This window comes from Suncus etruscus, chromosome 2, assembly GCF_024139225.1.
Source record: "Suncus etruscus isolate mSunEtr1 chromosome 2, mSunEtr1.pri.cur, whole genome shotgun sequence".
NCBI lineage: Eukaryota > Metazoa > Chordata > Mammalia > Eulipotyphla > Soricidae > Suncus > Suncus etruscus.
The window spans coordinates 28,164,450-28,190,566 of NC_064849.1; the positions used below are offsets into that span (position 1 = coordinate 28,164,450).

General features: G+C 41.6%; 1 protein-coding gene and 1 non-coding gene across 2 annotated transcripts in view; one reads left to right on the plus strand and one right to left on the minus strand.

Annotated features, from left to right (window-relative positions):
* Positions 1–2,163: 2,163 nt before the first annotated feature.
* Positions 2,164–26,117, plus strand: part of FARSB (phenylalanyl-tRNA synthetase subunit beta) — a 73,907-nt gene continuing 49,953 nt past the window's right edge. The window contains exons 1-9 of the mRNA XM_049768158.1: positions 2,164–2,227; positions 9,544–9,599; positions 11,614–11,768; positions 13,869–13,938; positions 15,059–15,174; positions 17,360–17,510; positions 20,547–20,655; positions 22,267–22,337; positions 24,974–25,035. Of these exons, the coding sequence (XP_049624115.1) occupies positions 2,170–2,227; positions 9,544–9,599; positions 11,614–11,768; positions 13,869–13,938; positions 15,059–15,174; positions 17,360–17,510; positions 20,547–20,655; positions 22,267–22,337; positions 24,974–25,035 (848 nt within the window). The 5' untranslated portion in view covers positions 2,164–2,169. The remainder of the gene's footprint in view (positions 2,228–9,543; positions 9,600–11,613; positions 11,769–13,868; positions 13,939–15,058; positions 15,175–17,359; positions 17,511–20,546; positions 20,656–22,266; positions 22,338–24,973; positions 25,036–26,117) is intronic.
* On the minus strand, positions 3,085–3,191 carry LOC126002243 (U6 spliceosomal RNA). The gene has a single exon (XR_007493002.1). It is a non-coding gene; the product is annotated as a U6 spliceosomal RNA (small nuclear RNA).

Below are 26,117 nucleotides of genomic sequence, written 5' to 3' on the forward strand. Positions count from 1 at the left end.
CCCTCTTCTTCCAAACCAAAGTTGTGGGGGTGGGATGGGGGTGGGGGTAATAGCTAAATTGTCACATAAAACTTTCTTATTTTTATAACATTACTCAATCTAGTTATTTCAGAAAATAAATTTATCTTAACTAAGATCACTAAGTACAAAACTATTTGTTTTATTTGTTGATACAGAATCCTACAAATATCTGCAGCAAAGCCCACAAAATCTATTTTTCAATCCTTAATTTTCAAGTTCCTATTTCATATACAGTAGTTCAACATTCAGCTAGAATAGAGATAAAACTAATTAGTCACTTAAGCAATAATTACAAGTTTATTGTGCACACACTGGTTTGCCAGTCAATAATACAGACAAAACTATGGAATACATGAAACAAAGGGGTGTATTGTTACAGGACAGTTCATACAATATGAAGGTGGTAATCAGAGATTATATCATTAGCATTTTCATAATGACACAATGTTGGTGAATGATGCCCTCAAATCAACCTTGAAAAATAGGGTAAATTCTGCTTATCATTTTCAGATGTATGAACAGGAAATGACACACAGGTCAAGTTAGTCTTGCAAAATAAGCTAAATTAAATTTTCCTTGTATGACTACACTGGTTAGTCTGCTCAGAAAAATTTCAAGGCTGATTTCAATTAAAAAAATTTTTTTTTTTGCAAAAGAACAGGTTACCCTTAAGCAGTTCCAAGGATTAGGGCCTGATAGCTGGAGAAGAGGTAGATGAGGCATTTTATTACACTTGTTTTGAGGAACTAAACCTAATCTGTTAGTTGATGGAGTATTTCATCTGAAAGTAGCAAGGAGAGACTATTTTCTCTAAAAGGGACCTTAAAGAAGCCTTCTTTAGTGACATTATATTCAAACAAGACCCAAGTATTAATTTAGAAAGGCATAAGGAGAAGGAAAAGCTTCATTCATCCATCATCCATCCATACACTGATTCATTCCTGGGCATCAGGGGAAGAAAAAGCTTCATTCATCCATCATCCATCCATTCATTCCTGGGCATCAGGAGAAGGAAAAGCTCCATCCATCCATCCATCTGTCCATCCATCCATCCCTGGGACTACAATTTGCAAGCTCCATCCATCCATCCATCCATCCATCCATCCATCCATCCGTCAATCCCTGGGACTACGATTTGCAAGCCTCGTACCACACCCACCCACCCATCCACCCATCCGTCCATCCATCCATCCATCCATCCATCCATCCATCCATCCATCCCTGGGACTACGATTTGCAAGCATCGTACCACACCCACCCACCCATCCGTCCGTCCGTCCATCCATCCATCCATCCATCCATCCATCCCTGGGACTATGATTTGCAAGCCTCGTACCACACCCACCCATCCATCATCCATCCATCCATCCATCCATCCATCCATCCATCCATCCATCCATCCATCCCTGGGACTATGATTTGCAAGCCTCGTACCACACCCACCCATCCATCATCCATCCATCCATCCATCCATCCATCCATCCATCCATCCATCCATCCATCCCTGGGACTACGATTTGCAAGCCTCGTACCACGCCCACTCTCCTGTTACCCGGAGGCATCCATCCATCCGTCCCACCCACCCACCCTGGGACTACGATTTGCAAACCTCGTACCACGCCCACCCACCCACCCACCATCTGTCCGTCCGTCCGCCCGTCCGTCCACCCATCCATCCATCCACCCACCCACCCACCCATCCATCCGTCCATCCATCCACCCATCCATCCACCCATCCCTGGGACTACGATTTGCAAGCCTCGTACCACGCCCACTCTCCTGTTACCCGGAGGCGCGGATTCTGCATCTAGAGGCCACGTGCCTTTAGGGGGCCTTTCCCCGCCCACCTACTTGGGCTTTAGCGGCGCCAATGCCTTTGTTGTCTATTGTAGTGCTCATCACATATAAGTCTATTTTGTCCAGTTATTCTAATTATAGAGCATTATTATAATTTATTAAGAGTGCATATATCGTTAATTATGTAAATAGTAAAAATCTGCTTGCATTTAGAAGATAAATATTAGGAGAGATTGTTGAAAAGACACCGGCGATATGGAAGACACCCATGAGGAAGCGCTGGGTCCTACGTGCTTCAGTCGCAGATCCGGGAGCCTGTGGCCCGCGCAAGCGCAGTGAGCCTGACTCGCCATGCCGACTGTCAGCGTGAAGCGCGATCTGCTCTTCCGAGAGCTGGGCCGGACCTACAGTGAGTGCCGGCCCTTAGCCTGGGCTCTGAGCCTCTCCTCCTCTAAAAGGGCGGCGTGGATATTTTCGCACTGTCGGACAGGGTTTTTGGCTTGCTGGCAGTCGGGAAGGGCCAACGGCCTAGGCGGCCTGTAGATGGAGCTTATGGGATCTGCCTAGCTAAGGCTGCCCCTCACCCGCGCATGCGCACTTGCTCCTCCTGTCATTCATTTAGACGCTCTGGCCCGGAACAAATGGGGAATTCGGCCTTTGCTTTCGTCCAGGGAGCAGCCGGTTCACAACAAGGAGAAGCGCCCACTTTGTTTTGGGGGGTGGGCTACTTTGGGGATGGGGTGCAGGGGCGGCTGAATCCCAGTATCCTGAGCACCCACCTGTTAGATGCCAGGCGCTGCTGCTGAAGCACATTTCAGATGTCAGATCTGGGCCTAAGCGATCTCATAGCATTTAAATGCCTAGCATGTGGCTCACCCGGGTTCGATCCCCGGCATCTCCTAGAGCAGTGTTTTTTAACTTTTTTTTTTTTTTTTTGCAAAGGCACTTTTTTTTTCATGAAAAAAAAAATCACGAGGCACACCATCATTAGAAAATACTAAAAAAAATTTAACTCTGCTTACATTGACTATATCTGAACTAATTCTCTTGAATAGGAATTCAACACAAAAATTATAATTACTTTATTATGAAATAATCTAATGATTGGTCTATTTGTGACCCGAAGCCGCATGTTAGGGATGAAATTGGAATTTTTTCCATGGCACACCAGACAATATCTCACAACACATGTGCCAGGGCACAGTGGTTGAAAAACGCTGCCCTATAGACATCTACCTGAGCCTGTCTGGAGCTATTTTTTTTTTTTTAAATATGGAATGCTTCACGAATTTGCCTGTTATCCTTGTGCAGGGGCCATGTAAAGCTTCTCTGTATCGTTCCAATTTTAGTAGATGTGCTGCTGAAGCGAACACTGGAGCTATTCTGAGCGCATAGCCAGGAGTTATCCCGGAGCATTGCCGGGTGTGGCCCCTAACAAAATAACAGCAATAATAGTAATACTATTGTTAGGTTTTAACGATTGTTTCTTTGTTTGCGAAATATCTTTTTCTTTTAACTGAGTTGTGCTGTATTCCTAAGTAATATGTAACAAATGGAATACTACTTCCGTGAAATATGCTGCCCCTTTGGAAAAGTGCTCTATAAAAACACTGCTTAAATGATGGTTCAGGGTCTTTGCTCTAAGGTTCATCCCTGGGCACTGACCCTGGTGCCACCTGGCACCAGAAAATAAATCACCCTTTGCAAATTTGCATGGCTCCCGCATCTCCTTGAAACACTCGAGATGCCCCTCAAGAGAGGGGCACTGATCCCCGAACCCAACATGTCCTCATTCAGATCCAAATGAGAGAGGTAAACGATCATATTAATAAAATGATCTCTGCTTATGCTACTGCGCTCTTGAGGAAACTTAAAAACTGCTGTGCCAAGAACATTGGAGAGGACCTTCAGATTTGAGCTGAGCCTTTCAAAGTCCACGGTTTTCATATCTCATCCCTCGTTTTTTAATTGCGATGTGATTGTGTTGCATCACAGTTCATGCATTAATTTGACTTTTGGCACTTAGTGGAATATGTATTACTGCAAAACCATCTTTTTGGTTCCCCAAACTGGCAAACTTTTTTTTCTGTTTTTATAATATAAGAGCACCAAGTGGGGTCTATTAAATAAATTGGTCAGTTACAGACGAGTTTTGAAAGTTAGTTCTGATTTTAGGGTTTAATATAGTATAGTTCTAGTAAATTTAACAAACCTTCTTCCTAATATATTACTGTTTATTAAGAATAAAGTCCGCTTTCAAAACAGTGTTTCTAGGTCTAGATACAGCTCAAGTGGTAGAGAGTGGTCCTTTCTCATGAAGACGTGGGTTTGATCCCCAGTATCATGCAAAAAAAAAAAAAAAAGAAAGAGAGAGAGAGAAAGAAATAAAGAGAAAAAGAAAGAAAGAAAAGAAAAGAAAAAAAGAAGGAAATTAAAAATGTTTTTTAAGGTGCAGTTTGGCAGGAGAGAGATAATATAGCCGGTAAGGAGCTTGCTATGGTCTCCAGAGTCCCACTAGTAGTGAACCCCTAGCACAGTGCCTTGGGTTTGCTCCGCTTCCACCCCCACGTACTATTCCTTCTGCCACACAAATTAAAGGTGCACCTTCATGTACTATGGTATTTTTCTTTATTTTCTCTTTTTGGTTTTTGGTTCTTGGTTTACATCTGGCGGCAATCAGGGGTTACACCTGGCTTTGTGCTCAAAAGTCATTCCTACCAGGGTAGGGGGACCATATGGGTTTCTGGGGATGGAACCCTGCTCAGCTGTGTGCAAGTCAAACGCCTTAACTGCTGTGCTATCGCTAGGCCTTGTACAATGTATTTTTTTTTTTGGGGGGGGGGTCCATACCTGGCTGTGCTCAGGGGTTACTCCTGGCTCTGAGCTCCAAAGTCACTCCTGGCAGGCACAGGGAACCATATGGGGTGCTGGAATTCTAACCGGGGTTCGTCCTGTGTTGTTCCGTGCAAGGCAAACGCCGTACCGTTGTACACTGTATTTTTGTAGTGTTATTACTCGTTTTGTTCTGGCAGCACTCTGATGTACTTGGATTACTTCCCCACCAAACTACTTATTTGTATTTTTATCCATTTTCCTAAACTATCTTACCATTAATTATTCTTATACTATAGAATATGCCTGAGTAGTACAAGAGGGTAAAGCAGTTATTTGTGCAAGCACTTGTGATCAATCTCTATTCAAATATTCCTCTCCATGAAAGTGAAAATATAAGGTTTTAAAAGACGGGAATATTTTTTTAAACGTTATTTATTGACTGATTGGTTTTTGGACCACACCCTGTAGTAGAGTAAATCAAAAATCGCTCCTGGCAGGCTGGGGACCATATGGGATGCCGGGAATCTAACTGGGTTCCTCCTGGGTTGGCTGCATGCAAGGCAAACACCCTACCACTGTGCTGTATCTCCGGCCCCAAAGATGGGAAATTTTAATTTATATACTGTCATCTGACTTTTTAATATTTTATATTTTGGACCATACCCGATGGTGTTCAGAGGTTACTCCTGGCTGTTCTCAGGGAACCATGTGGATTGCTGGGGGTTGAACCCATGTCTGTCATGTACAATGCAAGTACTTTGCCTACTGTACTATTTCTCCAGCCCCTGTTATCTTACATTTTATGTTATTTATTTTATTTTTGTTTTTAGGGCCACATATGCTCAGGGGTTACTCCTGGCTATGTGCTCAGAAATCGCCCCAGGCTTGGGGGACACTATGGGATGCTGGGGATCGAACCGAGGTCTGTCCACGTGCAAGGCAAATACACTACTGCTGTGCTAATGCTCCAGCCCCTACATTTTAACATAGTGTATCTGTCTCCTTTCTCATATTAAGAGTCTTGGATCAGTTCTATTTTCTGTAAGTGTCTTATTAGCTACTGATTCCTAAGTACCAATCACTGATTATTGTTACTGAGGTATACTCAGTACAGGTCAGCAATAACTCATCATTAGTTTGTATTTCATTAGTTCTTTTTGAATGTTTTTATTTGTTTGTTTGATTTTGGGTCATACTTGGCTATGCTCAATGGTTTCTCCTTGTTCTGCACTTACGGCTCACTCCTGGTGGTTCTCTGTATTTAGGGATAACTCCTGGAGACAAGCCATATAGAGTGATTAAACCTAGTTTGGTTGTGTGTAAGGCAACCCCCATACCCACTGTACTATCCCTCTGGCCCCTGGAAAGCCTTTATTTTTATTTGGATTGAAACCAAAGTTTTTTTAGGTAGGAATTGGCCTAGCATCTGCTTTTCGAGCAGTATGGGTCTATCTTTTTTGCCTATCGGTTCTTTTTTCCCTCCTTTTTAGGTCTTGCTTTTTTTTTCTCTAGTTCTTGCAAGAACTGTTTCGTTTGTCTGAAATTCTATCATATCTGTCAGTGATCACTTAAGTACTCTTTGTTAACCCAGGATGTTTCTCAGATTGCTTTTGGTTTGGGGGTCATTTTGCTCCTTGGGGAGCAGTTTTTAATTTTTAATGCACCTCTTTATTTTCTTTCTCTCAGTTGTCTTTCTTATTTATTACCATTGTTCTTCAGTTCTGATCCTGTTTTGCTTGGAGTAATTCCCAGCAAGATTATGTCAGAACCATCTCTGGTTCCTGCAGACCCTTAACCTGCAGTTACAGGTGAGTCATTTTGTTAGAAGGAATCATGACTCACCATGTTCCTGTTGGTCTTTACATCTGAGCATATCTGTAGCAAAAAGGAAAAAGGCTCATTACATGATAGTATTCAGTTGAATAGTTGTCTGGTTTCAGTAACTAATTACTCCTTCCCAAAGTTAGCTAAAAACAATCATTGATTCTCATAATGGTTCTTAATATTAAGAACTGGGGGTCCGGAGAGATAGTATGGAGGTTAAGTGTTTGCCTTTCATGCAGGTCATTGGTTAGAATCCCGGCATCCCATATGGTCCCCTGAGCCTGCCAGGAGTGATTTCTGAGCATGGAGCCAGGAGTAACACCTGAGCACTGCCGGGTGTGACCCAAAACCCAAAAAAACAAAACAAAACAAAACAAAACAAAAAACCAAAAACAACAACTGGGGAGCAGCCACATTCAGGGTTCTTGCTATGGATTTCTCTACAGGTGTTAGTAAAGGTATCAGATTTCTAGTCCTGTCTGTCAAGGCCTGACTGGAACTGGAGAATCAAATTACAAGTTTTACTTTTGATCTGACCTGATTTTTTTTTTTAATTTTGAATAAAAAAATTTAAATTAATTTTGGAGAATTTAATTACAAGTTCACTTTTGATCTGACCTCATTTTTTAATTTTAAAATTTATTAAACAATTTTTTAGAAATTTAAAACAAAAAAAAATTTTTGTGTCTTTCAGCAGGTACTGGAATTAGAGCCCACTTCTGGCAGCTTTTGGGACCCATAATCCCTATGCTATTGCTTAGATTCTGCTGCCAGGAACCACTAGGTCCACATCTAGCACTGCTTGGGGGCCTTTGTAGTGCCAAGGGTCAAATATGAACCTGGCTCAGACAAGGACTGAGGGCCACTTCTTTGTGATATTTCCCTAGCTCTGAGATATCAGCATCTTTCACCTTTATACCTGACAAAAGATCTCACCTTTTACCTTAACGTACCTAACATTGCTGGCATCATGTGGTCTGTTTTCTCAGAATGAGAGGTCTGAGGTCCAAGAGCACACTTAATAACCAAAGCTGGAAGGCACAGATTTGAATGACCTCTCAGAAGCAACATATCACCCATTGCCAGAGTTTCTAGGCCAGTGGCTTGCGATCTTTTAAAAGTGCAAGCTTAAACTTGACATAGCATAGTGGGTAGGGCATTTACCTTGCACACCGGTGACCCAGGTTTGATCCCCAGCATGCCTGCCAAGCATCCCCATGCCTGCCAAGAGTGTTCTGAGCACAGAGCCAGGAGTAACCCCTAAGCCCCACAATACATATAAAAACGCATGCTCAGCTCCTTGAGTTCTCTTTCTGATTTCATGAAATTTCTGAGAACTAGGAATCAAGAAATGGGTCTGTGCTACTCTGGCTCTGGTCTTACCAGGGTGCTGTGTGACTTTCAGCTGGATCCATGGTCTTTCCCCCATGCCCAGAGGTCACTCATAGGGTTATTTGACGACTCTTTTCACCTAAGGGTGTGACAGTCGGGTGGCAGGAAATCACTTTGGTGCCTCTAATTTCCTGCCACCCACTTATCAACTCCAGCAGGACTTGTGAGTATACTCTGGACTGGACTGTATCCCACATACTTCTTTTTTTCATCACTGCTGCTATTTGAACCATGTGTCCATAGGGTGTCTAGCTGTAGCAGGAGACTCCCTTCTACATTCCATATATTACCTAACAACGCACATCTGGTGCATTTGCACAACTGAAAATCTTACCCAGCTTGCAGAGGACAAATCCCTTGGCAGGTGTTGAATCGACTTTTCTATGTTTTTCCATGGTCTCCCAGGCTCCAATCCTGAGGTTTGTCTGGATTAGTCTTTCCAGATTGGCCCTGTGCATGTTTCAATACCACCATCTCTGTGAAAGGAACTTGTTCTGTGAAGGCTAAACTGACCCTAAGTTCATTCTTCATGCTATACCCTGTATCTTACTCTTAATTGTGTTTGCACATCTGGTTTCTTGAGTAAAGTCAGAAGTCATTAAGGCAGGAATTGTGTTTTTTTTTTTCTTTTTTGCTCTGCCCTCTGCTATAGTGCTTGGTATATAGTGGATAGTGGGTTTTTAGTGTCAAAATCATTGCCTTTGCACCAGCTTTTCACTAGAGTATACTAGTAAAAATGCTTTGTATTCAGTTTTTGGTAGTGACAAATTCTGAAACTATCAGGTAGCAAAAGCAAAATAATTTAAAAAATGAGAACTGTTGAAAATTTTTTTTAATTTGCAGCACCATGATTGACATTGTTCATGAGAAGGTTTCATGCGTCCAATGTTCTACCCCAGCCCCATTGTCTCCCCTAGTATCCTTTCTCCATGGTTGGCTCAGTGAAGGATGAGAGTGATTAGCTATTGTAGACCTGCTGAGTTTCAGGCCACGATAGCAGGCCCATTATTTGTATGAACTCATTTGAGTCTCTCCCAACAGCTCCAGTGTAAAAGTAAATGACTATAAATGCCACTTTGTGGATAAATATATAGAACAGGAAGTTTTCATAAGGTGCCAAGCTCTCAAAACTAGGATGGGAGAGTCAGAATCCAAAGTTGGATTAGTCTGACTCAGTGACAGGATTTATATAACATTCTTCTTTTGTTCTACTTTACACCGAGTCCCGACTTACCAGGTATTTTTTTCTGAGCAATTGTTAATGTCCCAGTGCAGGTAATCAAATTCTGTAATCCGTATTAGAATGGATAAACCAACCTAAGAGAGCTTTGTTTTTCTTACTACCCGGCCCCAAAAGTTTTTGCTCATGCTTTCTTTGTTTTGCTTTTAAATCAATATATCTGATGCCTAATATTTAGTGTGCTTGTTAGCAACTAAAGCAGTTAATATGAAAATAAAATTGATATGTGGGCTAGAGCAGTAGCACAGAGGTTAGAGCATTTGCCTTGCATGTGGTCAACTCAGTTTTTGGTCCTCAGCATCTCATATGGTTCTCCAAGCCTGCCAGGAGTAACCTCTGAATGACATGGGGTATGGCCCAAAAACCAAAAAATAAAAATTGATATGCTTTTTTATGCTGAACGAATTAAAATGCACACTTTTTTTTTTCTTTAGCTGACGAAGAATTTGATGAGCTATGTTTCGAATTCGGTTTGGAACTTGATGAAATTGTAGGTATTGAATATGTTTCACATGTTTTGTGTATCAGATTATTTTTCAGAGGGTTACTGTGTTTTGTTTTTGTTACTATATAGGAACATTTAATGGGTGGGCCCTGCTGATCATTGTTGCTTTGCTCTAAAGCAGGGGTCTCAAACTCGCGGCCCGCGGGCTGTTCGAGGCCCTCCATACAACATTTTGTGGCCCGTGGCCGGCTTTCAAATATCGCAGTATTCGCGATTATTCGCTTACCGAATAATTGCAATAAAAATCGCATTAGACACTTGCATACCCCGAGCAGTTCCGTTCGAGGTATGCAAATGTTTAATGCGATTTTTTGCGATTTTTTTCTTACTAATGCGATTTTTTATTGCGAATATTCGATAAGCGAAATCCCTTATGTGGCCCTGCCTGACCCCGACTTTGCCTTCTTCGGTCCCCAGGTAAATTGAGTTTGAGACCCCTGCTGTAAAGGGGCATGTGCCTCTTGCAATCACCTTAAGTGATCAGACTAGTGCTGTGGAGATGACTAAACAGCAGGCAACCCCATAAGGTCAGTCTGCATATTAACCAAGTAGAAAGGGACATGGGAAGGAGTGGAAACAGCACTTAACTAGTTTCTCTGTCCCCTTGGCCACTGTCTGTTTCAATTCCTTTGTGAATCTCTCTCACCTGTCGTGTGTTTATTTACCCATTACTGTTAATTTATTTATTTTTTTTTGTTCTTGGGCCAAACCTGGTGGTAGTCAGGGCTTATTCCTAACTTGCTTTTGATCAGAAGACCAGATGTGGTGCTGGGGATCAAGGAAGCATCAGCCACATGCAAGACAAGTGTCCTACCTTCTATACAGTAACTTCTCTGGCCCTGGTCAGGTTAACCTTTATTATAGAACCTGCTTTATTATGGAACCTCTTAATTACAGAACTACAAAACTAGTAGAAAGTTTTGCAAGTCGTTTTGTATATATATATCAGGGCTGGGGTGGAAGTGTAGCAGGAAAGGAGTGAGTCTTGCCCACAGTCAGCCTGGTTCAATCCTCTGTACCTCATACTGTCCTCCTATCCCCACCAGGTGTGATCCATGAGTGCAGAATTAGGAGTAAGCCTTGAGTACTGCCAGTCATTGCCCAAAACCAATATCTAAAAAGAATAAAACAGTTTTGGTTTTTTAATTTTTTACAAGGTTAGAATTTGCTCCTCTAGGAAAAGAGTTGACTATTACTGATCTACAGAATGGCATATCAAAATTCTTTATCTGTCTTTTGGATAACAGTGCATGAAAATGGTCAGGAGTTCATTAAAATACTACACTGATCATTTAAGAGTTAATGAATGTTAAATTCTACTTTGAGTCTTCATTTTTTTTTGTTGTTTGAGCCACACTAATGGTGCTTGGGATGGCCATGAAGTGCTAGGATTGGATGTAATTCAGGGTCTCACTCTAGAAAGGCATGTGCTCTACCTTGTGAATCACATACTGGTACAAGAATGTCTAGATCTGTTGGTACAGAGATAAGGATGCTTTTTATAGCTTGTGGCTGACCCTTGTTAGATTCCTTGCACTGCATATGGTTTCCAAAGAAATACTAGGAATAAGACTTGAACACTGTTCAAACCCAGAAATATTAAGTAAAAGACAACCTGCTATTTGATATTATTGCTGTTATTATTATTATTATTATTATTATTATTATTATTATTAGTAGTAGTAGTAGTAGTAGTAGTAGTAGTAGTAGCTTTTGGGGCCACACTTCCTGGTACTCAGGGCTTACTCTTGGTTCTGCATTCAGGAATCACTTCTGATGGTGCTTGGGGAACCATATGAAGTGCCAGGGAATGAACACAAGTCAGCCATGTGCATCGCAAGCACCCTAATGCTCCAGTTTTCATATTGCACTTGTGATAGACCATATTTCATTGTACAAAAGAACATGCTTACTATGATCACTGTTTCATAGGACAAATGCTTTTAAACCAACACTTAGATTTTTTTTCTTTCAATGTTAATTTTTGGGTTTGTTTTAGACTTCTGAGAAGGAAATTATAAGTAAAGAACAAGGTAATGAAAAGGCAAAGGGAGCATCTGATGTTATTCTTTACAAGATCGATGTCCCAGCCAATCGATACGATCTCCTTTGTCTGGAAGGATTGGTACGAGGACTTAAAGTCTTCAAAGAGAGGTAAGGGCATTTGACTGAGGTTATTTTTTCTTTGGTATTATTGGCAACTTTGCTTAGATGTTTAGAAAAAAAGATTGGGTTTGAAGCGATAGGATAATGGGTAGGGCACTTGCCTTACATGTGGCCAACCTGGATTTGATCCCCAGTAGCCCATATGGTCTCTAGCCTACTGAGTGATCCTGAGTACAAAGTCAGGCTTTTGCCTTGCCAGACCCAGGTTCGATTCCTGGCATCCCGTATGGTCCCCCGAGCCTGCCAGGAGTTATTTCTGAGTGCAGAGCCAGGAGTAACCCCTGATTGCTATTGGGTGTGGCCCAAAAACTAAAAAAAAATTTTTACTTATATATTAAAATGGAGTTTTCTATTTGGAGAGCATATTTTAATTTGGAGTGTTGATAAATTTATGGTTTATTAAAATATTCTTTATTTTTTTGGGGGTGGAGGGTCACACCCAGCAGGGCTCAGGAGTTATTCCTGGCTCTGCACTCAGAAATCGCTCCTGGCAGGCTCTGGGAAGCATATAGAATGCCAGGAAATGAATTGGAGTCCCTCAGGGGTTGACCGCGTGCAAGGCAAATGCCCTACCGCTGTGCTATTGTTCCAGCCCCTTATTAAACTGTTCTTGAGTGGGTCCAGAGAGAGTGCACAGGGGGTAAGGTATCTGCCTTATTGTGGTTGCAACTGTGAATCTGGTTTGAATACCTGGTACCAGATATGGTCCCCTGAGCACCACCATGTGGTCATACTTTAGCACATGGTCCCTGAGTACTAGCTGTGATGATTGATTGGCAGGTTGATTGAAGAGGGATTAATAAGGTGGTTAAGGTGGTTACCTTTGGGGCTAGACCCAGTTTATTATCTATATATGACAGTCAGACTACAATATGTATTTGTTTATTATTAGGCCTTACCCAGCTTGGGGCCTACTTCTAGCTATGGTTAAAGGTCATTTCTTTAAATGTTTAGAGGACCATGCAGTGCTGGGGACTAAACCTGGGGCTCCCAAATGCGTGGGGATCAAACTTATGTACTCTAGCCTTTGGTACCTCTCCTCGGCCACCCTAAAATAGTGGTTTTTGATATACAGGGATTAAGGCATGTGCTTTGCACATCGATCCTCAGCATCACTTGTCTGTATTTTGGTGAGCTTCTGTCTACAGATGTGGTGTGTTCCACCTTTCTGGGACTTTCTGAATTGGGGGCGGGGACCACAGGTTGAAGTCTTCTAAGAAGAGCTCAAGGCACCAGGGCCTGCTTTCTTGACTGTGTTAGCCAAGCAGGAAGGTTCAGTGCTGGGGGGAGGGGGACATTGGGGGCTACTCTTATGAGGCTTGAAGTACCTGCAGTATTGTTCATCAACTCAACAGCTCTCTGAATCCCATGCTTTAGCAGTTTTGGGGGGGCCACATCAGCTGTGCTCAGAGCTTACTTCTGTCTCTGTGCAGGGATCATTCCTGGTAGAGCTTAGAGAACAACATGGGGGTGCTGAGGATGGAAAACAGTCAGACACATACAGTTAGCACTTTCTCCATTGTACTATCTGGCCCACTTTGGCAATTTTTATTGTTTCCGTATGTAGCCCTAGTTCTGGGAGGAGAAATCTCAAGGTTAACTTTTTCCACCCATTAGCTGATAACTTAAATTTCCCTATATGCTTATGCATAGAAAATTACTCACTTCTCTGAGATTCCAGTGGTTGGTCACTTATTACCACAGGCATCCTAGACCAGGATTTAGACAGCTTTTTTTGGTGTGAGGGAGCACAACCAGCGGTGCTTAAGGGTTACTCCTGATGCTCTGTACTTAGGAATTATTCCTGGTGGTCCTCAGGAGACCTTATGGGATTCTGGAAACAGACTCGGGTCTGCTGTGTGCTAGGCAAGGCCTCTCCCACAGCTGTACTATTGTGTCAGACTAAAGAAAACTCTGCCTTTTATTTTATTTTCTTGACTTGCTATAAAACTTCAGCTCATTGTTCTAGTTCTGTTTTTTGTGTGTGTGTGTGTGTGTGTGTACCGTCTATGCACAGAACTTAAAAGTTAAATTTAGCTAATGAAATGTTTTGGTTAGTAACAAGCATTTGTCTTGGTATTATTTCAGGATAAAGCCTCCAGTCTACAAAAAGATTTTGCCTAAAGGGGAAATTCAGAAATTGATCATCACTGAAGAGGTAATACTGACCAATTCTACCTAAACAGGAACAAGTTAATCCTTTTTACCAAATGTAATTTTCTTTGATCATTTCCCAAGAGGAATAGTGTATTTAGCAATTTAAATTTCTCTTTACTAAAGGACTAAATAGGGATCAATGTATCTGGTTTTCATGAATCCTTTGGAAAATATTTAGATATTTAAGATACATTCGAGAGCTAGTTGTTTAAGTTGTGATGTTTATAAAATTTAAGGACAAAAACTTAAGAGGATGTCATTTTTGTAAAAATAAATTTAAACAGGGGCTGGAATAGTAGTACAGAGGGGAGAGAGTTTGTCTTGTACATGGATGAGCAGGGTTCCATCTCCAGCACCAGTATCCAATTTCTGGCATCCCATGAAGTCCCCAACCTTGCTAGGAGTGATTTCTGAGCGCAGAGCCAGGAATAACCCTGAAAACTGCCAGGGGTAAACCCTTCCCCCCCCCCCCCAAAAGAAAAGAAAAAGCCTTTTAATCTACTCTGAAACTTACTTTTCTCAGTTATTTAGTGAATTTTGAAACATCTTAGAAAAATGTAAATGACATGAGGTTTTTTAAATTTTTTTGTGGGTGCTACACCTGGCCGTGCTCGGGTTACTCCTGACTTAAGCACTAAGAAATGACTGGCAAGCTCAGGGGATCGAGTCCGTTGCATGCAAGGCAAACACCCTACCACTGAGCAATTGCTCTGGCTCTAATATGTGAGGAATTTTCTTTTGTCACTGTTAATATGACTTGTTAATTGAATGAAACATCTTGAATGAGTGAATATTTGTGATAGTGTCAGGAGTACTATCAAGCTATTACAAAATCAATATAGATGTAACTGGAGAGATAGCACAGTAGTAGGGCATTTGCCTTGCATGCGGCTGACCCGGACGGACCTTTGAAGGTTCTCCTCTTTTTCTCTTATGTTTTTTAATTTCCATTTGGTGTGTGTTAAAAGGGAGGTAGTCTTATTTGACGAATATAGCCCAAATCCTGTATTTTAACAGGAAAAGTAGGGTGTCGTCTTATACGCCAGAAAATAGGTTGATATAGAACTTACATCTAGCACGAAGAATAGTCTTAATTTCCCATCTCTACTGATGAATTGCAGACTGCAAAAGTACGCCCATATGCTGTAGCAGCAGTTCTCCGAAATATAAAGTTCACTAAAGACCGCTATGACAGCTTCATTGAGCTTCAGGAGAAGTTACATCAGAACATCTGCAGGTTTGTGGCGGAGTTTCTCTTCTTCCCTCTCTCCCTCTACTTCCTAACCCTTTCTTGCTTCTTTCTTTCCCTCTCATCTCTCTTCCTTCTCCCCTTCCTTTCTTTGGCTGATAAAGCATTTTTAAGTTAATAATATGTGAGTGGTAGTAATACGTGAGAGTTTTAATTTGCTTTCTAAATAAAGAGCCAAAGACAACACAGTTGAAGAGCTGATCCATATAACATAGTTGGGGGTGTCAGAAGGGAGGGATGTTGGGGGTCCCTTAAAGGGTGATTATGGGTTCAATGTTACAGTTATATACATGGGAAATTATCTTTAATAGTATTGTAAATTAAGGGGCTGGAGCTGTGGTGCAATGGTAGGACATTTGCCTTGCATGTAGCTGACCTAGGACGGACTGCCTTTCGATTCCCCAGTGTCCCACATGGTCCCCCAAGCCAGGAGCAATTTTTGAGCGCATAACCAGGAGTAACCCCTGAGCATGACGGGTGTGGCCCCCCCCTCCGGCAAAAGTATTGTAAATCACAGAATATTAGTCAATTAAAAAAAGTAAAAAAAATAGGGGCCAGAGAGATAGCATGAAGGTAAGGCATTTGCCTTTCATGCAGAAGGTCATTGGTTCGAATCCCAGCATCCCATATGGTCCCCTGAGCCTGCCAGGAGTGATTTCTGAGCATGTAGCCAGGAGTAACCCCTGAGCGCTGCCGGGTGTGACCCAAAAGGCAAAAAAAAAAGTAATAGCTTTATTAGATAATTGTTACTGCTTATAGATACTGTACCCATGGATAAATCAGAGCTATATTCTTAATACTACCTAGTCTTAGAGATTTTCTTGGTTGCTTTTGTTTGATTCCTGCTTTAGTGGTAGCCAATGACTTTTAGAGTCCTATTTAGTGTTACCATCATTCCTCATTCTATCTCTGCTTCAGTTTCTTTCTCTCCTAATTTATAACCTCTATTATGTTCCTAAAAATTGTCTTTTTTTAGATAGCTATAACAGATGAAATTAATAACTTTTGAGGTGTATTTATATACTTAAATGTAAGTTTGCAGACCTTCAGGTTTCTCTATTATAGTTACACCTGTGTAATAGAATATTTAAGAGGGGCCAGAGCAGTGGCACAGTGGTAGGGCATTTGCATTGCTTGCAGTTGACCTAGGACGGAACGCGGTTCCATCCCCTCGTATCTCATGGTCCTCCAAGCCAGGAGTGATTTCTGAGCGCATAGCCAAGAGTAACCCCTGAGCATCACTGTGTGTGGCCCTCAAACAAATAAAAAACAAAAAACCCAGAATATTTAGGAAAATATAGGAAAAAAAGCATCAATTTGGTACTTTTTTTTTTTTTTGGTTTTTGGATTTTGGGCCACAAGGCAAATGCCCTACCACTGTGCTATCTCTCTGCTCTCCAGCCCCAATTTGGTACTTTTTTAATTGATTCACCATGAATTACAATTACAGAATTATTCATGATGACTTTCAGGCATATAATTTTTCAACACCAATAATCCCTTCATCAGTGACCACTTTCCTCCACCATTGTCCTCAGTTCAATTTGGTTGTTTTATCCTAATTTAATTACATTTGTTTACTTGACTGATTTAAGAGGAAGTCAGATCAAAGGAAGGTAAAGATGTTGACTTAACAAAAGTGCCCCAGGGGTTGGAGAGATAAGTATGGGCTGGTAGGAATCTAGTCTTGCTCACGGCTAACCTAGATTCAATCCCTGGCTCTTCATATGGTTCTCTTTGCATGCCAGGATTGATTCCTGAGTGCAAAGTTAGGAGCCCTGAGCACTGCTAGATGTGCTCTCCCTACAACCTTTCCCTACAACCTCCTTCTTTCCCCAACCCAAAATGTCCCAGTAACAAACTGAAGGAAGAATAGCAAGGAATTGATTTCAATTAGAGATACTGTGCTTTAGGTTGCTTTATAAGTCCTCACTACTTCTCATGGGTGTGGGAAATTTTTTAGAGTTCTAAAGTTGCCATATACCAGAAGATTTTAGGGAAGTGTCTAAAATTAATTTTTTCCAATGCCAGGAGTCAAATTTAGGGCCTCACCTAGGCATGTTCTCTACCACATCCTTGGATTTTAAATAAGTTTTTGAAACATATAGCCCATTACCTTTAGAATTTCTGCCTGTAATATTCAAATCTCTTTCTGTTTCCCTCTCATATTTAGGAAAAGAGCATTGGTTGCTATTGGTACCCATGATTTGGATACATTGTCAGGACCGTTTACTTACACGGCAAAGCGGCCTTCAGATATCAAATTCAAACCACTGAATAAGACCAAGGAGCACACTGCTTGTGAACTAATGAACATGTACAAGGTAAAAGTTCCTTTGCATCACATGGCAACTATATGTATCAGAAGTGTTATGCCCCAGTCCCGGGGGTGTTGGGGAAATGTGGGTCTGGAAGCAATGCTGACACAGGAAATGATCCACACAAGGTTAGGGAGATAAAACAGTTTCAAGAACTTCCACTGCAAGCTGTGTGCTAGCAGGCAAAAGGTACCAGCAGGAAGACTGGCTAGCTGTGGGACTGAAACTGAAAGAAGTCTCTCTGACCCAAGGTCTTTATTGGGAACTGAAGGATTCTCCCATGGGTGGAGAACAGGGAGGAATATGGGCCCAGTCCAGAGGTGCTTCCTGCCTAAAAGGGACAAGCATAAGCAAAGAAGAATTATCCTGAATAGTGTAAGAACTGGTTACTCAAACAACTATAAATCACGAACTTTTTTGAGTCAAATTTATAAAAAGAGAAATGCAAAAAGTGCTTTTGAAAAAAAGTTGTCTTGGTGTCAGAGTGCTCGTAGGGTATTCAGGGCATTTGTCTGAAAGATTTGAACCCTGGCATTCTATATGATTTCCCAAGTCCATTAGAGATGATCCTTTTGTGTAGAGCCAGTCGAAGCCCTGAGCACTGCCAGGTGTGGGCCCCCCAAAACAAACAAAAATAATACAATAAAAGGGTGATATCAGCCTAGAGATATTACTTGATTTGGTCAACAGTGGACCGTTGGGCTGGATTGGGTAGGACTCTTGTCTTGTATGCGGCTGACCTGGATTTCATCCTTGGCATTCCCATATGGTCCTTGAGCATCACCAGGAGAGATTCTTGAATGCAGAGCCAGGAGAATCCACTGAGCACTAGATTGATTCCTTCCTTCCTTCCTTCCTTCCTTCCTTCCTTCCTTCCTTCCTTCCTTCCTTCCTTCCTTCCTTCCTTCCTTCCTTCCTTCCTTCCTTCCTTCCTTCCTTCCTTCCTTCCTTCCTCCCTCCCTCCCTCCCTCCCTCCCTCCCTCCCTCCCTCCCTCCCTCCCTCCCTCCCTCCCTCCCTCCCTCCCTCCCTCCCTCCCTTCCAGGAGAATCCACTGAGCACTAGATTGATTCCTTCCTTCCTTCCTTCCTTCCTTCCTTCCTTCCTTCCTTCCTTCCTTCCTTCCTTCCTTCCTTCCTTCCTTCCTTCCTTCCTTCCTTCCTTCCTTCCTTCCTTCCTTCCTTCCTTCTTTCCTTCCTTCCTTCCTTCCTCCCTCCCTCCTTCCCTCCCTCCCTCCCTCCCTCCCTCCCTCCCTCCCTCCTTCCTTTCTTCCTTCCTTCCTTCCTTCTTTCCTTTCTTCCTTCCTTTTCTTTTTCTGTTTTTGGGGTCACACCCAGTGGGCTCGGGTTACTCCTGGCTCTGTGCTCAGAAATTGCTCCTGGCAGGCTCGGGGGACCATATGAGATGCTGGAAATCGAACAAGGGTCTGTCTGGGGTTGGCATGTGCAAGGCAAACACCTTACCACTATGCTATTGCTCTGGCCTCCCTTGTATTTCTTAAATAATTTTAATAGGCAAGTAGGATTGAAAATCTAGCCTGGGACATACTGTTTTGTAATATTTATATAAGAATATAATTAAAGCTCATGCAAGTAAGAAAAGCAAGTTTCAGGTAGTTATTTTTGGGTTAAGGGTGGTGATTTTTTTTGCTTTTGTTTTTTTGTTTTTGGGTCACATCTGATGATACTCAGAGGTTATTCCTGGCTATGTGCTCAGAAATTGCTCCTGGCTTGGGGGACCATATGGGACACCAAGGATCAAACCCAGGTCCATCCTGGGTCACCTGCATGCAAGGCAAATGCCTTACATATCAGTGCTATCACTCTGGCCCCAGGCGGTGGCAATTTTGGGTTGCATTGGTGATGTTGACTTCTGTCAGATCTTGGGAATCATATGTTGTCTTAGGGATCAAATTAGGGTCAGCTATATGTATGACAAGTACCTTAACCCTAGTACTGAATGAAAGCTAGTTCTGTTTTGGGGGGTTCTTATACATGAGAAGCACTGCTTAAAAATGTAGTGATTTTATATGCTACTTATATGTGTATTTAAGTACACATATGATACACTATACATATATAGTACACATAAACATAAATTAGACTACTTAGTGTATATTTCATCATTAGCAATTTAGATTTCAGCAGTAAAAATGATGTTGTTACTTTCAAAAGTGTTTATTGTTGTTGTTTTGGGCAACAACAACTCAGGAATCATTCCTGGCAGTGCTTGGGGGACCACATGGAAACCTCCATGTGGGGACTGACCACTGACTATGTGGAATATGGGGGACTGAACTCAGGGCATGCAAGACAAGCAGCCTACCCATTTTATTTTCTCTCGCCCTGGCCATTAGATTTTCTATTTGTAAATAGTTTTGCATTGGTCTATGTTTTGAGAGAACTATACTATTTCAAACCTGTTTTCACTTATGAACAATGATTCAGTTATTCTCATTTCAATTGGAGATAAAGCTATGTAAGGATATGGAGATAGAATTTATGTTAGGAAAAAATCTATAAATGGGGACCAGAACGATAGCACAGCTGTAGGGTTTTTGCCATGCAAGGAGCCAACCTGGAATGGACCTGGGTTTGCTCCTTGGCATCCCATATGGTCCCTCAAGCCTGCCAGGAACAATTTCTAAGCGCAGAGCTAGGAGTAACCCCTGAGTGCTATGGGGTGTGCCCCCCCCCCCCAAAAAAAAATCCCCAAATAAACAAACAAAGAAAATTAATAAATTAAGAGCTTTTTATACCTTGGGGGAATGGGTTTGTTTTTCTTTTTGACTCCCCCCCTCTTTTTTTATAGGTATGTAAACTAGTTACAGTGATAGAAATAAGACACATTTTTTTGTTTGTTTGTTTGTTTTGTTTTAAGGCCACATTTGGCTGTGCTCAGGGCTTTCTCTGGGTTCTTTGCTTGTTACTTGGGGACCTTAGTGGTGCCAGAGTTCAAACCTGGGCTGACCATATACAAGACAAGATACTTTTCCCTGTACTATATGACCTTAAGAAATGAAATAGTCTTAATTTTTTTTTTAGACTGACAACCACCTTAAGCATTATTTGCATATCATTGAGAAAAAACCCTTGTATCCAGTTATCTATGATAGCAATGGTGTTGTCCTTTCAATGCCTCCAATCATCAATGGTGAGTTATTTCTTAAATGTGTAGATTTTATGTAGTTTTATTGTTGTTGGTGGTAGTTTTTGATTTGTTTTGTTTTTGGGTTACTTTTGGTTCTGCATTCAGGAAGCACTGCTGGTGGGAGACCAAATCTGGATCTGCCACTTGCAAGAAAAATGCCCTTCCTGCTGTACTATCACTCTGGCCACTCTGCTTTTTCTTATTCTTTTCTGTTTCTGTAGAATTCTTAGTAGAGATGGCTGAATCAAGTAGCTCCTGAGAATCTCAGGAAGTTTTCTAAATTTAATTATAATTAGTTTTTACCAATTCACTTATTCAGCAACATGTTTTTTGGGTAAGTGTGGGGTTTGTGGGGCTTGGGCCGTACCTGGCCATGCTAGGGCCTACTCCTGGCTCTGCTTACCGGTACTTGGGGATCACAAGCTGGGTATTGATCCTGTATTGCCATGTTGCCATGTTCCTTAACCTCTGTACTATCTCTTTGACTTTTAGTATCATTTTACTGGTGTTTATTATGTATTAATAATTACAAATGAACTCATACCGTCTCTGGCCTTCGTTTCAATGCAGGAAAAAATAAAGAGGGCTTTATGTCTGTGAAGCTTGTTCTCTCCCCTGAGCTTCCCCACACTCAATCCTAGCCACCCCCTCCCCCCAGATTGTTGGTGTTTTTCCTTCAACAGGAAATTAAATTGGTTAAACTCAAATTCTGTCGTGCTGGCTGATCTGGCACTAAACTGGCATGTTGAAACAATTTTACTGTTAACTACTCTCTAGAGAACTTTATCTTCTTCTCTCTGAGGTCCTGTTTTATAGGGGCCACCCCAGTGGTGCTCAGCCTGGTGTTTCAGGCCCAGTGTTTTGGTGCTGAGTCCCTGAGGTTTGGGGGACATCCCCAGCAGTATTTGGAGGAGCTCTGCAGTGTCAGGGATCAAATTCAGGGCAACATATATGTTAGGTATTTGCTCTCCTACCTGAGTGACATCCCTGCTTCTCTGGAGGCTTTGTAAAGATTTAGGGGCCAGAGTGATAGTACAGTAGGTAGGATGATTGCTTTGATTGCAGCCAACCTGGCAACCTGGGTTTGTATCCCTGATCCTGGGCATCTCGCATGGTCCCTGAGCACCACCAGGAGTGATTCCTGAGTGTTGAGCCAAGAGTAACCTTTGAGTATCGCCAGTTTGGCCTCAAAGCAAAATAAACAAAACAAAATATTAAAAAAATGTTATTTTTTTTTCTGGGTCTTTTAAGTTGTCTTCCAAGGCTGGAGGGTGTTTGTGGGTAGGTGGGGGGAGATTCTCATGTCTGAGGACATGATGCTGGAGACCACCAGAGTTACCCCTTTGGTGCTTGGGGTCCTCCCCATCTATATATCAAGTTTTGTTAGCAAGCCTGGAAATTCTTCAGGATTGGTGGGGGCATGGTCTGAGACAGCTTCTTTGGTCCTGGTGATGGAGTGCCCTAGTCAAGGCTGGTCTGTTCGTTAGGAATAAAGGCAGGATGCTCTCTTCCCTCCGAGGTGAGAGCTGTGATAGCACTCTGGTGTATGATTTTAGATCTTTTTATAGTGTGCTTAGATTCTGAAACTGATGGCTTTGTTGTTATGTGTTACAGGGAACCACTCCAAAATCACACTGAATACAAAAAATGTGTTTGTGGAATGCACAGGAACTGACTTTACCAAGGTAAATAAAATGTGTATTTTATGTTTTCAGATTTTTTATTTATTTATTTATTTATTTTTTTGGTTTTTGGGCCACACCCTGTGATGCTCAGGGGTTACTCCTGGCTATGCGCTCAGAACTTGCTCCTGGCTTCTTGGGGGACCATATGGGACGCCGGGGGATCGAACCGCGGTCCGTCCTAGGCTAGCGCAGGCAAGGCAGGCACCTTACCTCCAGCGCCACCGCCCGGCCCCTGTTTTCAGATTTTTACTAATAGAATAGATTCTATGCCAAGCTTTATATTTAGTTTGTAGATGGGTTTATTTAGAAATTTAGGTAATTAGATATTCTGTTCTTTGGTTAGGATGCTTTTAGAAAACAGATGTTTACAGATCACTAGTGTCTCTGTAGTGCGATGAATTAATAAAGGTTTGCTCTTTATATGGGGGTGTGATCAGGGAATTGGATCCTATCTAGAGAAGCTCTTGGTGGTACTAGAAGGATCCTTTGTAGTATAAGTGCTAAGGGTCAAACTTGGGTCTGCCACATGCCAGGCAAGCGCCTTAACTCATGTATAATCATTCAACTCATGCTCTTTTTCTTTACTTCAAGGAACTTGTAGATATTGGGATATATAACTAAAACAGAATGGAATAATGATTAATGCAATCAGTACAGATTATACTTTTTCTTTTTTCCCCTTGGGGTACCTCTTCCCACTTAATTTAAGTGTTGAGTAATATTATTTTGTTTTTATTTTTGTTTTTTTTTTGGGGGGGGGCATACCTGGTGATGCTTAGGGTTATTTCTCACTGACTCAGGAATTACTCCTGACAGTGCTTGGGAGACCATATAGGGTGCCAAGGACTGAACCAATGTTGAGCGTATGCAAGGCAAGCGCCCTATCTGCTGTATATGTAAATGTTGAATAATTTTGGTAGCTTTTTGTACGTGGTAAAAACATTTATAGTTTAACTATTTTAAGTCTAAGCAAATTGATAGCAGTTTTATCAGCACACAGATATCTAGACTATGTAGACTAGAAAGTTGTTCATTCATTTTTATTCAAAACATTGGATTCGATTGCTCTGAAAGCTATGTCTCCAGTATATCTCCAGTATGGCTTCATCCTACATGTCAAGAAAATCATAGAATGAGGTAGCTGTTAAGAAAAGTAATTAAGGTCCAGAGAGATACATGGAGGTAGGGCGTTTGCTGTGCATGCAGAAGGACAGTGGTTCGAATCCCAGCATCCCATGTGGTCCCCTGAGCCTGCCAGGAGCGATTTCTGAGCATAGAGCCAGGAGTAACTCCTGAGTGCTGCCGTGTGACCCAAAAACAAACAAAAAAAAAATAATTAAGTGTACATAACATGAGTCAAATGATGTATTAAATTTGGGCAATGAAATAGACTTCACATATATCTTATAGGATTAGAAACAATTGATAATTTACAGACCATATTTATCTTCAGAAATAGAGTGCTTTTACTATTTTATAATAGCTTTTACTATTTTAAAAAGATGAGTGCACACACTGACAGATCTGGCCTATCTTGTCTGAAAAATCTTCTAGGAAGATATTTTTTTTCCAGCAGAAATGGTGGTGGCAGGGGCTGCTACTACCTTCATGTTTGGGGGACCAAGTGGTATTGGTGGAGTGACTTCTTTATTCCTGAATACACAATTTATCCTCTGAACCATCTCTCTAACCTAAAGTTGATTCCCCATCCCAATTAGGCTTCTTCCCTGAAGATTGTGTCTGAAGTATACATAAAAGTAAAGCATATATATCAATAGTGTTACTGTACTTTTTCCCTAAGCCTACTTTCTTAATTAAAAACAAAACATTTATTTATTTTTGGTTTTTGGGCCACACCTGGCAGTGCTCAGGGGAAACTCCTGGCTTTGCTCTCAGAAATCGCTCCTGGCAAGTTTGGGGGAATCATATGGGATGCCGGAAATCGAACCTGTGTCCCTCCTGTGTCAGCCACAAGCAAGGCAAGCGCCCTATCACTGTGCTATTGCACCGGCCACCACAAAATAACATTTAAATCTAAATAGCTCTTACTATGTGGCAGGACTGTGTATGCGCGTGCACGCACGCATGCACACACACACACACACACAGAGTCATATTAAAATACATTTAAGCCTCATAATATCCAAGTGATATGGCAAGTGTGTATTATTTGCACTTGATAGATGCAGAAACTGTGTGTAAAGGTAAGCAACTAGCTTGCCTGGAGTCACATTCTAGTTACTGGTTGACAAGGGGGCCAGGCATCTGGACTCAGGTTTAGCGGTCTTATAAGGTTTTGCACAGTGAGCTGTTTGTCTCCCTTAAAGCCTGGTGGACCTGGGGGAGGGGCTGTGGAAGTCAGTGATTTGTCTCAGTCATGGATTGTAACTCTCAGAGACCCACAGAAATGCAGAACACCTGAAGATAAGACCAGGACCCCCTCCAATCTCCGTGCAGCCCCCACCAACTCAAACATAGTTGATTATTCCATTCCTTTTTATTTTTTAGCAAGTATAATGGTTCATTTTTGATGTTGGTGGGATGAATTGTATTAAATATTAATTTATTTCCATTTGAATGTGAAGAGAACATTTATACATTGCCGTAATACTGTATTTTGGGGTTTTTTTTTGCAGACAAAAATAGTGCTTGATATTATCGTCACCATGTTCAGTGAATACTGTGAGAATCCATTTACGTAAGTTCATTTGGCAACTTTATTGATGATCTGTTGGAAGGCACACAGCATTAAGACCTTGTGCTAAATATAAAGGGAAAAATGTGGTTCCTGTAACTAGAACGTATAATCTTTTCAGGGAACTAAGACATATGCATAAATAATGTATAAAATAAATGATAAGTACTTCAAAAAGTTTGGGTGATTTCTGGCTGTTGGGAGGGCAAATTACTGTTCACCAAGACAGTCTGTCTGCTCAGGCTGCTTGGAGGCAATTACATTTAAGTTGTGTTTAAGAATCATTAAACACGGAGCGCTGGAGTGATAGTACAGTTGGTAGGGCTTTTGCTTTGCACGTGGTTGATACTGGTTTAATCCCCAGTACTGTATATGGTTTCCTGAACCCTGCCAGGAATGATACCTGTGCATAGCTGGTTTGGCTCCCAAGCAAAAATAAAAAATGAAGACAGGGGCACAGCATTTAGGTTGTTTGCCTTGCCCATGGCCGACAGGGTTTGATCCCCCAGCCTGCAAGAGTAATTTCTGAGCCCAGAACCAGGAGTAATCCCTGAGTACCAACAGGTGTGACCCTTCCCCAAATGAATACACAGAGGAAAAGGCAAAAACAATATAAAATAGAAATGAAGAAGCATAATAGGAGCTAAGTATTGATTCCTGTAGGTCAATAGAATCAGTGTGTTTTCCACTGTGTATTTTAAAATTAGTTAATAAGTTCATATAAGTTCAAAAGTGCTTTTTTGGCCTACCATTGGAATTTATTCTAGAGAATAATTCATTCCTAAACATATAACTGTAAGGAAGTAGAGTTGGAGTGGAAAACCTAGCCCTTCATTTATAGTTGCTTTTCACTGTCATAGCCATGCCCACCACCTTTCCTTTCACAGTTCATCACTTGCAGTTCTGCTAGAGAAAGGTGCTGGGAGACCGAACTATATTTTATATGAGGTGGGACAGTGGAATAATGCTGCATGGAAGCAGCTTAAACTAAACAGTGGTGTTGGATTAATAGACTAAGTGGAAGATTTGTTAATGGTGCATCTTTCTAGAAAGAAGGGTCCCATCTCTCACAAATGTTTTATTTC